General features: G+C 37.0%; 4 protein-coding genes and 1 long non-coding RNA gene across 5 annotated transcripts; 1 reads left to right on the top strand and 4 right to left on the bottom strand.

Moving 5' to 3' along the window:
* Window positions 1-71: 71 nt before the first annotated feature.
* On the top strand, window positions 72-689 carry LOC137584170 (uncharacterized). The gene has a single exon (XM_068299425.1). The coding sequence runs from the start codon at window positions 183-185 to the stop codon at window positions 579-581; it is 399 nt and encodes a 132-aa protein (XP_068155526.1). The 5' UTR covers window positions 72-182; the 3' UTR covers window positions 582-689.
* LOC137584169 (peptide deformylase, mitochondrial) lies at window positions 632-1,497 on the bottom strand. Its single transcript, XM_068299424.1, has 2 exons — window positions 1,076-1,497; window positions 632-1,021 (listed from the first exon to the last, which is right to left on the bottom strand). Exons 1-2 carry the CDS (start codon window positions 1,484-1,486, stop codon window positions 710-712), a joined length of 723 nt encoding a protein of 240 aa, XP_068155525.1. The 5' UTR covers window positions 1,487-1,497; the 3' UTR covers window positions 632-709.
* A 100-nt stretch (window positions 1,498-1,597) lies between these two features.
* On the bottom strand, window positions 1,598-2,694 carry LOC137584517 (peptide deformylase, mitochondrial). The gene is made up of 2 exons (XM_068299938.1): window positions 2,196-2,694; window positions 1,598-2,135 (listed from the first exon to the last, which is right to left on the bottom strand). The coding sequence occupies exons 1-2, from the start codon at window positions 2,472-2,474 to the stop codon at window positions 1,824-1,826; spliced, it is 591 nt and encodes a 196-aa protein (XP_068156039.1). The 5' UTR covers window positions 2,475-2,694; the 3' UTR covers window positions 1,598-1,823.
* LOC137584516 (protein phosphatase 1 regulatory subunit 36) lies at window positions 2,656-4,343 on the bottom strand. The gene has a single exon (XM_068299937.1). The coding sequence runs from the start codon at window positions 4,234-4,236 to the stop codon at window positions 2,743-2,745; it is 1,494 nt and encodes a 497-aa protein (XP_068156038.1). The 5' UTR covers window positions 4,237-4,343; the 3' UTR covers window positions 2,656-2,742.
* A 7,160-nt stretch (window positions 4,344-11,503) lies between these two features.
* Window positions 11,504-12,884, bottom strand: LOC137585358 (uncharacterized). The gene is made up of 3 exons (XR_011033552.1): window positions 12,793-12,884; window positions 12,395-12,722; window positions 11,504-12,321 (listed from the first exon to the last, which is right to left on the bottom strand). It is a non-coding gene; the product is annotated as an uncharacterized lncRNA (long non-coding RNA).
* Window positions 12,885-13,806: the final 922 nt, after the last annotated feature.

The following is a 13,806-nucleotide window of genomic DNA, read 5'->3' as shown; positions in this document are numbered from 1 at the left end:
ATTTGTGTAATAATTCACAATAGTAAGTTCTTGCTGTCTATTTCCGTTAAGTCCTGAAATTCTCACCCAATTCTATTTAGTAAGCTCTGCTTTCTACACATTATTCAAAAATTATAGTTTTCAATTTTTAGTTTTATTCTAAAATAACCCGTTGGCAGGTGAATGGTGGCAAGTGCTTCAGCATGATCCGAGTGCGCAACATAGCTCATCCAGTAATCAGGCAGTTTATTTTGCGCACCGCTGTTGTTAATTATCTCGGAAAGTGTTTGCAGCAGCAGTGGGAAGATTGGCAGAATCAGCGTATGCATTTGCGGACCTTGCATCTCGACAATGTCGAGACTGCGTTGGCGACTGCAAAAAATGATGAAACCGGCCAGGAGGTACTCAGCCAGTTAATTGAGATACTGCGTCTCAAAGTGCATGCCTCTCGCAATCTGTTGCAACGTGAATATGAAGAGTTATTCACCTATATGATGGACAAGCGAGAGTTGTGGGACAGTCCGGAGTACTTTAAGGCTAAATCAGCTTTGAGCACAGCCAATCACCATTTGCGTATCTACGCCACTTCCGTGGTGACTTAGGGTATGAAGATGAAGAGTTGCTGTTGCCCACCAACAATAAAAAATAGGACTTAATTTTTCATTAAGACTACCATAAATTTTCAGTTAAACATAAAAGGCAACAGAATATAGGGTCTCTTTCTTTGGCATTATTTATAGAATGGGATTTCAACACGTCCTGACTTGGTGTTGACAGCTTCCCAGCAAGTGCATGTGAATGTAGATGTATCCATACGGTCAATGTATAGTTTGCCATCCAAATGATCCATCTCGTGTTGAGCAATCCGTGCATTCCAGCCAGTCAGCGATATTTGTGCCTCGACACCAAGTCTGTCGTGTCCATTTAACTTTACAGCCTCGTAGCGTTCCACCTCACCGGAATAGCCCCGAACACTCATGCATCCTTCGGGATGCTTCAGCTTCGTATAGCTGGTTACTGTCAGTTTAGGATTGATAAGAACCTGAAACAAAGGAGAGATCAGTTTCTACTTCTTCATAAAGGTATAGAAACTCACAGTTAGCGGCAGCTCAGACATGAGCCTGGCTTTATAAGTGAACTCCGGTAGTTCTTTTCTAATTTCCTTCTTGAACTCCATTGCAATTATCCTCAATGATACACCAATTTGTGGCGCCGCTATGCCAACACAATTGTACTTTCTTAAAACCTTTATCATCTGCTCTACAATAGCTTTAATTTCGGGACTGTCAAGGTGCTCCGGTGGAACTAGAGCCGCCTGTTGCCGAAGCACCGGGTCACCAACTTGGGTAAAATGACCATAGGGTGGTAGATTCGTGCGTCCTGTGGTCCAAAGCTGTTGATACCATTTTTTGAATGATTGGCAGGCGGGATTGGTGATGCTGAGGCAGCGAAAATGCAAATGGCTATGTGACTGCACTAGTTTAAGGAACTTTAGTTGTCTTAACATTCTTACTTAATAATTACATATGTTTTTGAAAACATATGTTATTGGTAACAGCATCATTTGCGAGTACTGTTAACTTAACAGCTTTAGTAACGATGACAATGTTGGAAAAGGTGTAAAGCAGAAGCGGGAATTTGCAAGTTTATTTTTTAGCCAGTTATTTTAAAATAAAAAACAATACAAATTATTTAGTTGGACGCATTCAAAGGACGCGGTAAAGCTTAAAATGCATGTTTTTAAATTACAGCAAGTTACGGTCGATCGAAATCAAAAAACACCTTAATCAGTGAAACGGGTCGTTGGTAACAACAGAAGCTCGCAAGCGTGTAATAGCGAAAAATTACTTATTAAACCAAATGGCTGTTTCTCCTTTCGCTTCGTTAATCTGTGGCCAACTTATACATGCAAAACTAGAGACAACCATACGATCTACATAAATAATGCCGTTTAAATGATCCATCTCATGTTGCGCAATTCGGGCGCTCCATCCTTCCAGTTCCAATTCCGAAGGGGTACCCATCATTCCAATGCCCTTGACACGCACACGATCATGACGTTCCACCTCTGCCGAATAGCCACGAACACTCATGCATCCCTCGGGATGCTTATGTTGTTCATCATTTAATATTTCCAGCTCGGGATTGATAAAAACCTGCGATGAAAAAGATGGAGATAAGAAAAATTGTATCTTTCTTTTTAATGTGTAACTCACGGCTAGGGGGAGAGTTGACATCTTTCGTTCTGCATATATCTCTGGAGGAAATTGATTTTGTTTACCCTCACGGAATTCCATCACAATTATGCGGAGGGGCACACCTATTTGAGGAGCCGCAACACCTACACAGTCATAATGTCGGAGAACGTGGACCATGCAATCAATAGTTTCTTTGATTTCCGGACTGTTTACACTGTCGCAGGAAACTTCTTCGGCGCGGCGTCTTAAAACGGGATCACCAATTTGGGTAAAATGCTTGTACGGCGGTACAGACATCACAATTGCTACTAAATGTTATAAAAGTATTCTGATTAGAGAACACGAAGATTTCGATAATCTTATCGCCGGAGTCACTGTTTGCTCAGGGCACAGTACGCAGTGGAAATTTGTGGACGCGTGATTCAATCCGCATGGAATCATTACTGTAAGTATACAATTTTGCGAATTATCAATCGAATTGTTTACATACATATATTATTGACTTTTTAAAAGAAAGTAATCGAACAAAAAAAAAAAAAAAAAACGATAATTTGATTCCTTGTGTTTAGTCCTCAAAAAAATGATCTTGATTAAGAGCGTTCGATTTTTTTCGAGACAGACTACGGTTTGTTATAATACTACCAAATTGGGAAGTGGCCACACTTAATGTATCATCGGCAGCATGACTAGCCCGCTTTCTCAATCTGGACTTGACCTTAAAGTAATTCGCAATTATCTGCTCCACTTTCGGTCCATAAGTGGTATCGGCAAGTTCTTTTTCGCATCGCGAGATAATGTTTGTAAGAAGACCACCCGAGCGATACAATTGTATGATCTTGTCACGACGCAACCACTTAAAGATCTTTTGCCGACTGCAGGGCTCGTAGATGCGATAGACCTTGTAGAAATGTTCAAAATTCTGAGAAGCCTTACGCATTTTGATTGCATCGATTTTAGGTATTTTCAAATACGGTTGCCTAATGATATGATAGGGATCATCCTGGTAGGAAAAGTTCGAGTAGCGCACCGAGGGCCAATCGAGATCGAGGAGAGTGTTGTATAAACGCTTTGGATGGCCAAGTATACCATGAGCCACATCAATCATACGCAACTGCGGTCCTGGCACAATGTATTCCAGCTCGATTTCGGCAATCCGGGTGTCAGTACCACGATATTTGCGTTCGCCAATCCACAAAATGGGCAGATCTTCGTCTGCAATGTGTTCCAGTTCTTGAACCAGTGGAGAGATCTGAGTGCGATAGTTGACAATCTTGTTATAACGCCCATAGAGCAGACTACGCTCTGCTGCCGTAAAGGACAAATATTCCTGACGCTTCATTATAAAGTGCTCGGAACGAAACAGACGATTCATTTCCATCTCGATGACATTATAAGCCCTGCGATGCATACAGATCCAAATGATCTGAGTGCAGACCGCCAAGAACTGTTCATGAAAGTATTTATCCTTAATAGTTGCCGATATATTGACAATCTCTGTCATATGATAGTATTTCTGCATATCGTTCTCGCCCTTAATAATGATGCTATAGTTGCGGGCCACTAACATTCGATACTGACTTAGATAAATCGAAAATATGCGCTTCTGTTCATTCGTCTGTTCGCTCTGAACCTGAGCCAGTTTTCCAGAGAGTTCATCTCGTCGAATCAAAACAAATTCCACCATACGTAGAAAGTACTCAAAATAAATGATTAAGGCATGGATGAGTCTATGAACGGCGGGCTTGTGCATAAATTCCACAAATCGAAAGGTCAGAAATTCGCTGGGCATAAGAAAGAGCGTCAGGTCGATTATATCATTGATCACTACAGTGTCGGCATCGAAAGTACTCTCAGAGCGAACATATTCGTGGCGAAATATCAGTTCCTCCTCTTGATTGATAGTACGTAGGAACTTGTAGCCGTTCGTCATAACATAACGCTCTCGCACATTCTCAAGATCATTGTGAGGCTCAAAGTGTAGGCAATCTTTTTTCTTGTCCCATGACCATTTGCCACAGTAGTATTTGGGTGCATATTTATCAGCATGAATACGCTTCATGATGGCTCCCAAAAAATATAGACCCCTAATGTATTTTTATGTATGTATTTAAATAATTTTTCAGTCTAATAACGAAACATTCGACTTTTGAATTCAACTCTTTATAAATATGTGTCGTTTATTATTTGTAGACAAAATATAAAATGGGTATCAATGTCAAAAAGCCTACTATATGAGGAGCCCTGCTCTACCTATCTGAACGGCTATTCAAACATGTTGTCAATTAGTTCTTGGGCCAACTACTTTTCAGACAACTTTCCAAAAAAAGCGAAAATACTCTTCTTGCAAATTGTTTTTATTATAAACAATTATTTACACTTAATCTAAATTCATTCTGAATTCGTGTATTTTTTTTGTCTGTCGCCCACGTTGGTAAATTGAGTGCCGAAGCGATGAGAACACGAGAGGAAACTTGAGAGCTTTTCTTGGTTATGGTCAACAATAAATTATGGCAGAGGAAAGCTTTTCCATATATAGCAACATTCATGTAAAATAACAAGCATTTGGCAAAATTAAAAGTTAAATTCCATTTGTGGTTAAAATATAAGTTACTTTAATGTCAGTTTTACCCAAGTCTAGTTGCCATTTAAACAAACATAACGATTCGGCAGATTTGCTCTCGGCCAAAGGATATGTATATTAGTTAAATAAAGAGTCTATCTATGAAATGATGCGACTTATCTCACAAACTGGATGTAGATACATCTGATGCCTAAGGATGCTGACATTATCTTGTGGCATCCACAATGAACTCACTTGAGTTTGTTATCTGCTGCTTAAATTATGATTTTATGCCTTCGTCGCGCCAACATTTCTTTGTGGCACAAATTTATGAGCACCTTGCGGCAAATTTATGTGGGAACCTAACAACAAACAACCGACACTGCCAGCAACACCAACAACCACAACTGAATGAATGATATAAAAGTCTTATAACGCAGACGCCACTTGATAAACAGGCAAAGAAATCGCCGCTGGCCTTTAAGTTCAAGCTACTTATGCATTTTAATTTATTTATATGGCAGATGTGTGGGTGTGTGGAGAGACCATCCAGCATGTAAAAACCGCCCATCCACTTGCATGTCATAGGCTGGCTACCAGGAGCCCAAATGACGAAAAAGAGACAAGAGAAAGTAGGTTTCGTAGCCAAAAGACGACGGATTCGATTTCCGGTAACACTTTAGCCAAGCTCAAGCTCCTTTAGTTAAACTCACGTGAAATATGGTCTTTGCTCAGTAATTCTCTTTCATCTTTATCAACATTTGGGGACCACACACGTCTTAGTCCGCCCCTGCATTGACAAATTGAGTGGGTTTTTATTTGTAGGAGCGGTTTTGGCTGTTGTTCTTCGTGGTTTTAATTGCTTTAATTCCAAACAATCACTTGTCTTAAGCATTTATATTTAGGAATTTCTTGAAAGAAACCCCTAGTAGCTTCCTAGAAGCACGAATAAAGCCTCCTTCAAGCTATTATGCATTTGTTATTCCCACTTGCATTGTATCTGAGAATCAATTTATATTTTGCAAATGAAAGCAAACTTGCTTATAAGTAATAAAGTGTTCCAAGAACTATGCTAAATATTAGAAAAAGGCTTCAAGTGAAATCTCTGTTGTTCACTTGTTTACATCCTTGTTGTGGTGTTGCGTTTTTGATGGCAAATCGGTGAAAGCACTTTAACATTTTCCCCCCAAGCCCTTAATCTGCGGTAATAAATGGAAAGAAAGTGGGGAGACTAAAGAAGAGTAAAAAGAAGGAAAAACAATCTTCACTTGTGAGCAGAATATAAATATTTTAATTAAATGCAGACCCGGACCACTGGAGATGTAAGGTAGAAAACTGAAAAGGAAAGTCAACAAAAAAATAATAATAATAGAAAAAGTCAACTATGTTCCGGATTTCTATTGTTTGCTTTGACATGTTGTCAACGGTTGTAGAATATATTTATTCTGCATACTCTTGCCGGCACCCATTCATAGACTTTGGGCACAAGTTTGTCTTACCTTGACTAAAACATATTTCGTTTGCTTTCCTTTCATCCCACTTTTTAGTTTCCTGATAATGAGAAAATATCAGTAAATTTGGTTAGACTAACAAAACAAACAAAAAATGTTTTCCTCAAAACAAGAGACAATTTTGCAGAGTATGAAACCTGCGACATGGCCTAAGGATATTTCGGTCATCTGTGTTCACTTTTTAAGGCTCTGCTGAGCACATTATGCTGCAAATGTTTGCACACAGAAAAAAATCTGCAAGGAGGGCGCGAGTGAGAGAGAGGGAAAAGATTTATTTTCCTCACAACAACTTTTTCTATTTGTTTTCTATATTTTTTATTATTTTTTTCTTGCAGAGACAGCATTTTTATCTGTTGTCTGAATTCCGATTGTTTTAGACTTTCTCTACTTTGTGGTATTTTTCTCTCGTTTTATTATCAGATTCTATTTTCTGTCTATTGCTTTTTTTTCTCTTTCGATTCCTGGGTCAACCTGATATTTCTTGGTGGAGAACAATCCTTTGGGTTTTTTCTTTGGTGTAACGCCACGTTGCGGCATTCCCAAAGGATGTGGCTCAACAAATTGTTAAGCATAATTAAGGCATGTAAAAATGAAGAAAAGTGTAAAAAGGAAAACTGAAAGGTGCTGAAAGCAATAAAAAAATCAAAAAAAAAAAAAAGAAAAATAGAGTTTTCACTTGATGCTGTTTCCTGAGGACATTATGTAATTAAGAAAAAAGGCTTAAATTGAAAAAATGAGGTAACCCGTAATGCTTCTAAGTAAGTTCTCTCCGTCAAGTGAAATATACATACATACATCTTTACGAAAATGGTTTAAATTTGCCTTAATTAGAGTGTCCAAAATCCTTTAAAATCTTTTTAAATGTAAAGTTTCTTAAAGATCTTACACAGTTTGTATGAACCACTGCGATTTAGGATAAATTAACTTGATATTATTCGATTTTATAGGTTGATGTGTATTTTGATAATTTTCCCATTTATTTTGATACATTTAATTAAAACAATTTGTTTTGCCTTTATAAAAAATGTATGAAATAAGCTTATGCTTTTATGCATGGATAATTCAATTGCGTGCGAATCTTGATCGGCAAAAAATAAATTCCAATTAATAACTGATACAGAAAGTAATGTAAGGTGAAAGGCAGGGGAATAAGACACGATGGAAACAGGTGCTAATAATTGCCTTTAATAATAATTTTCAATATATGCCAACGACAAGAGCAATTTAAAGAGTACCAATAGCAAGCAAAAAAAAACCAGCTTTTTGAGGCGAGCTGTGAAAAGGAAACATCACGTATACGTAGCGTATGACTGGCTTTCAATAGAAAGCCAGGAGCAGAACGTGAGGCATTTGCCCACACTCCTGTTACTTGGTCTCCTCCTGTCTTAATGGCTGCTCACTGCCAGCATTTATGGCGTTTCTTTCAGAATAAGGCAATGAAAACCGACAAAACCCTACAAAAAATCGGAAAAAGAAAAAAAAATGTATTAGCTTGCTGATTTATTTGTTCAATTGCATGTAACATGTTTGGGCTGAGTACGACGACATTTCGGCTGCGGTAGATGGTTGGATACGTGACATTTTCAAAGCTCTAAGTTAAATGTATGAATTACATAAAATTACATTTTATAAATTTAAACTCACACTCACATCTATGTGGGATTTCGGTTTCCCCACCAAAACAAATTTTTACTAACAAACTAAGGAAAAGGTATTTGCAATAATGTGGGAATTGTTTTTTTTTTCTGATTCAAAACCATTCTCAAACTCAAACGGCACAACAAGCAACTAAAATAAGCAAGGTTATATATGGGCCTCACTCTATAATTATATAAACCTAATCCACTTTAGGTATGCCCTTCAACTTTGTTCTCTATTTTTACGTAGCAATGAGGTTGTGGGTTCTATGAATAATTTATTCTTATAATTAGCCTAGTTAGCTCATAAACTTTTTAACTATTTCAATGGTAATTCATGACATTTAACCTTTACGCAATTATTGATTAGATGGAAATAGCCACAAGTTTTTGAATTTTCACTGTAAATTTCCTTCAATTAAAACTCAATTATCATTGTCTGTTCTTTTGTTAACTTGTGCACCTGGAAACAATTTGAGTGAAATTTTAAATGAAATAGAAGAGTCTTTCATTTGGAATTATTATCATTGATTTTCGTATTTTGTAAATCGGCTTAATCATTTAGAATTTTACAATGGCAAGTCAAAACTTGTTGGCCAAGTTGTAATTAATTATTAATTAATGCGACATATGTAATTAAATATTTACAGATAGATTTTAGTAAACAAACCCAAAATCAAAATGTGTCAGCAATATAAATTGTAAATATTTCTTTAGACATATTAGCTTAATGCTCATGATTCTGGTCTTTGGCTATCAATAAATACGAATTCACTCAAGCTTAACTTGTGAAAATTGGCAATATGTTTGAAGGCTTTTGTTGTTACTGTTGTCGTTGTTGCTGTTTGTTAAATCCCTTAAGACTCCCTATTATTTTTCGCCTGCTTTATGTAATGCCAGCAAGTCCTTGCTTTGTGATTGATGGGCATTTATGGGGCTTTAGAAGAATGCAAAGCTTATTATGACAATAATCTGAAAAAATATTTTCAAAAATAAAGGAAACATATCTACAACACACATTTATATGTATATATCTATCAGAGTTGTGTCGTTAAGCATTAGCAATACTTTTTTATTAGCGTTGTTGCGTAAGCGAAGGTCTTGAACACAAATGTCGTAATCGGGTTGAATTAAACACAACCAAAACTAAGTAAGTCCAGTTCAAGGTAAAAGTGTGTTTAAAGAGAACAGACCGAGCTACTTTAATATTGACCTACTCGTAATTTTTCTAAAAGATAGAGGATAGATATAAGCATCTTTTTATACAGCCTTTTGAAATTGTAATTTTGATCTAATAATAACTAACAATAAAACAGAGCATTAAGCGAAAAAAAGATACGCTGCATACTACATCTTCTTCTTGGAAACCTTTCAAAATCTGGATATTATATAATCCTACTCAACGCATTTCACAATTCCACTTTTACATTTTCTTTCAAAAGCTGGGCCGTCTTTAGCTGACTCATGTTTATTTAATTTTCGTCTTCTTACTAGAGTTTTAGCCATGTTTGTCAATGTTTCCTGTTAGCGCCTGCACGTGTTTGGTTTTCAATGCTAACGCTAATTAAAATTCAGGAAAAGTCTCTGACATTAGCCAAAAAGGTAAGCCCGAAGTTGGCCAAAGCTTTACCACCAAAAAGTAAAAGCCAAAAGAGAACAGAGACCAAAGACGCGAACAGAAAGACAGAAACAGATGATGAGGGTGGAGGCCCTTAGGTAAACATTATTCGAGTGGCAAAGTGGAAAAATCTTAATGACTGTTGTCGCAACACGTGTCATTGATTAACACTTGGTATTCTTTCATTTACAATGCATAAAAATAAACCTTTGAATAGTCAATCAAAAAAAATCATTCTATATTTAAATATGTATGTATGTATGTATACATGTACATATATAGTTCGAAATTGAAAGTAATGATAGACAGACAGTTCTTACCTATGCCGTTTGCATTCAAACCAGAGCCACAACCGCCAGCAGCAGCTGATGCTTTAGAGTCGCCTAGTCCAGGCACCGCAAAAGCAAAACGTCTGAGGCAAGTCTATATAACCACTGTCATCTTTGTAGTTGTTGCTCTTCTCCAATTGAGCACAGTCAAGGTGTTCAATTTCGATTTCTCAAAGGCTGTACCAGTCCCAGGCTTTGTCTGGATATTGGTGTCGCTTGTTTGCTTTTTAATCCTATTGTGTAGCAGTGCCATCCATATATTTCCTGTTAACTGGACTCTATCCGTCATCGTTATCGAGGCCATTACGCTTTCGGTGATGTCCCGTAGCTGGCATGCAGTGCCTCTCAAATGGGTTCTAGGTGTTTATCTCATTGTTCTGCTAGTACATATTATTATGGGGCTACTTGCAATCTTTTTGCCTCTAAAACTGCTGCCAGGTAACATTTTTGTGGTAGCTGCGACTGTACTCTTCATAATTGGCTTTACTACGCTGTTGTGTATTGTCTATGCCACCAAAGAGGATAAATATTGGATCTATTTCTATATTACCTTTATTACATTCCTGACACTGATTGTCCTCTACTTAATGGCCATAAATTATGAGCGATACCCAGAACCCTTAATAACGGACGACAGTATTATTCGATCTACAATCGGAGCTGCCTTATTTTTATATTTGATTCGTTATGTTTCTTTGCTTGAGCAATATATATGGCCACCCAAGTCATAATCTCATTGGAAAAATTTATTAATGGATGGATGGATGTTTAACTAACGCCCTAAACCGATAATGTTGCGAATGGAAGAAGTTTCCAATCAGATTCCAATGAATGACTGTACACCTGTGAGTTTGGCTGTATTCTAATACCAAGTGCGTCACTTTGACAATCGTCTATATGATTTTCATAGCAATAAAAAGTCTTATCATATCTATGGAATTTTCATTTTCACCATTTGCTGTAGGTTTCCACGCCTTTTGCTTGCTCTTAGTTTTTCCGTTTTGCTTTTCGACAGGTTTTGCGTAACGTCCAAACAAAACATTGCCAATGCGTGCGGATTTACCCTAATACTTGAGGGTTTCTTTTTGTGTGTTTCCGTTTCCAAGAGTTTATTTGCTTACAGATTCTAAATACTTTTAGCGACAAGTTTTACCAGGATCTTCTGCTATCAAGGCATTTCTAGCCGATTAGCATACAACTATGTGGATAAGCCTCGCGGCTAAAACAAATGTTGGTCCTTTTTTTCCTTTAACCTTGTCCGCTTCCGTTTGGCATAAATAAGTTTCAGTTTCGTGTTTTTGATGCCTTTTGTCCACTTCTCTTTTCAACTGCCTCTTTGTTTTCCCTTTCCCTGTTTTTTCGCTATTTTTATTTGGAAATTGCAAATTCTGCTTTTAGGTTCAAGTTATGCTAATTTTATAAATTCCATTTGCTTTCAAATTGTTTATAAGTCTATAGAAAATTATTTCTCATTTGAGTGAACAAAAAACATAAATACTCAACTTTTTTTTTGTTGAAAGAAGTCTTTTAAAGCCAACTTTATAAATTGTTGTCAACCAACATTATGCTTTTGTCTTGACGTCTCGGTGTTTAGTTTAGTCCCAACTATTTGCTTGTGCCTATTAAATGAAATAAGGATTTATGGGTTGTTATTAACTTGCACTAAAGTAATTTAAGTGTTTTTTAATGTAATAAGAACAATTGCTATTCATATGAGATTTACATTGCGCTAGATTTATTGTTTCCCGCTGTCATCATAGATAAATATCGATGAATTTTTAAGACACCTAGGTTCATCCATGACCCATTTTTTGCCTTTGCAAATAGCAGGATGTTTTTCATAGAATGGTGGATCAATAAAAAACCCTTCTTTGCATATCAGAAGTACATTAACATTATTGATCGGCGGTGTTAATTCGGTGGTTTGGTCACAAGATGACACTGTGTCATTGTGACATCCATAAAGATAGGGTCGACCTTCTTCAATAGGTTGCAAAAAACAACCATTTTTAAGTGGATCTCTGCATTTAGCCAATGGATGTGCCCATTCGCCATTTGGTTTGCAGACATTCCATTCAGAACCAAGTAGATCCTCATATGAGCGGCATTCGAATTTCACTGGTGTGTTGGGTAGGACATATTTTCCTTCTTTATCCGTTTTATAATCAAAAGTTACATTATAGGCAAATTTTGGAGATTTCGGTTCTTTACAGGATTTTGGAGCTCTATATTCATTTGCATTCTGCAATTCGCAATTTTTTGTACAAACCACGGGTAATTCATCGGCTCCATCAGGACAATCGTAGTTTGAATTGCACAATAAGTTCTTTGAAATGCATTTGCCATTGCCGCATTGAAACTCGGTTTCTGTACAATTGCCAAAACAAATCTCTAGACTCTCATCTAGTCCATTGCTGCAATCATGGTTGCCATTACAGGTCAACTCCAAACTTTTGCACTCCCCCGGTAAGCACTCAATTTGTGAATTTCTAAATAAGTAGGTGCAGAAATTATTTAATTCATTTGCACTTCACTAATAAATCAAAAAGCATATAAAACAACCTGCAGTTTCCTTGCCATTTTTTTGGGTCCAATCGATTATATTTGCAGTGCATTTCGTCGGAATTATCAAAGCACTCATTGGGAGTATTATTGCAAGATAGGTCCCGTGAGATCTTTCCACCAGTTGCACAAGCGAAGTAGTCTCCATCCTCACAATTGGGATCTCTCTTGCATACATATATTGCCTCATCTTCTCCATTGGGACAGTCAAGCTTACCATTGCAGAGTTTACCTGGCTTTATCCATATTTCTTTATTATCACAATCATCTACTCTCTCTCCACTTTCAAAACAATGGAAATAGTCCTGTTCACATGAGGAACGTGAAACTAAATTAAAACTTTGTTTAATATTTTTTAATTTTCAAAAATATTAATTTTTTCATTTAAGAATGCTTACCCGCAACAGCCAATGGAGATAAGACTAAAAGCGCGAACTGAATTAAATGTATATACATTGCCCTTCTCAGCTAATTAACCATACCATTCGTCTTCCGATTTATGACTGACAATGATTATCTCAAAGCTGTGAAATAATCAGATTCAAAAGCATTTGTATAATAAGAGAGAGAATAAAGATCGGCTATACTAACCTACATACATAATTTAAGGTTCATACATATATTTTGTGCGAGAATTGTTGTGAAGAGCTTTCTTCCAATTTGGGTTAAGGTTTCCTATTTACCACCAAAGAAGTGCTTTTAAGGTTTGATTGTTATTCTTCTGTGGCTAGCAAGCAGTTTTATTAAATTTCACCTTGGCAACTAATGAAAATTGCATGGCCGTCTGTTTTTTTTGGTTTGTCGAGGTAGAGGTGGAATACTGTTCCACATCAACGCCTCAAAGTAATTTTTTTTTATCCAGTTTAGTCATGCTCAACGTGATCATTTTGCTCATCATCGTCATTGCCATCGCCATCATCATTGTAATCATCTATAGCTTTTGTGGGCTGCGTCTGTGTTGACTTTTGTGCGAATTCCAATTAATCTTTTGGCTGCATCGTATCCTTTATTTTGAGACATTTTCCCCAAACATGTGGGCTTGTGTGTGTGTGTCATCTTTGGAATTTTCTCATTTTTTGTGCTCGACCCCGATAACCAAAAGACAGACTGAAAGGCAGTGAGACAGACAGTCACTCAGTCAGACGGGGGCAGACAAGGGCATTTAGTGTGCTCCATTACGACTGTATATGCATTATATTTGCGGCAAGAGTCAGACATTTGTATCTTTTGCAATGGAGCATGGTATAGCAGACAGTCGAGACATCAAATTAATTCACAAAAATGTTTATTTGTTCAACTTTTTCTTGCTAAATGTATGTGTGTGTGTGTGTGTTTGAGTCCATGTGTGTGTGATGGATTTGGGTGAAATCTCAAGCAATTTGTAGCAACAAATGTTGCACTCAATCATTCAA

This window comes from Drosophila tropicalis, unplaced genomic scaffold, assembly GCF_018151085.1.
Source record: "Drosophila tropicalis isolate 14030-0801.00 unplaced genomic scaffold, ASM1815108v1 contig_878, whole genome shotgun sequence".
In the NCBI taxonomy this organism is placed as follows: Eukaryota; Metazoa; Arthropoda; class Insecta; order Diptera; family Drosophilidae; genus Drosophila; species Drosophila tropicalis.
Note: the sequence above shows the minus strand (reverse complement) of the source record. Positions and strands in the feature narration are given on the sequence as shown.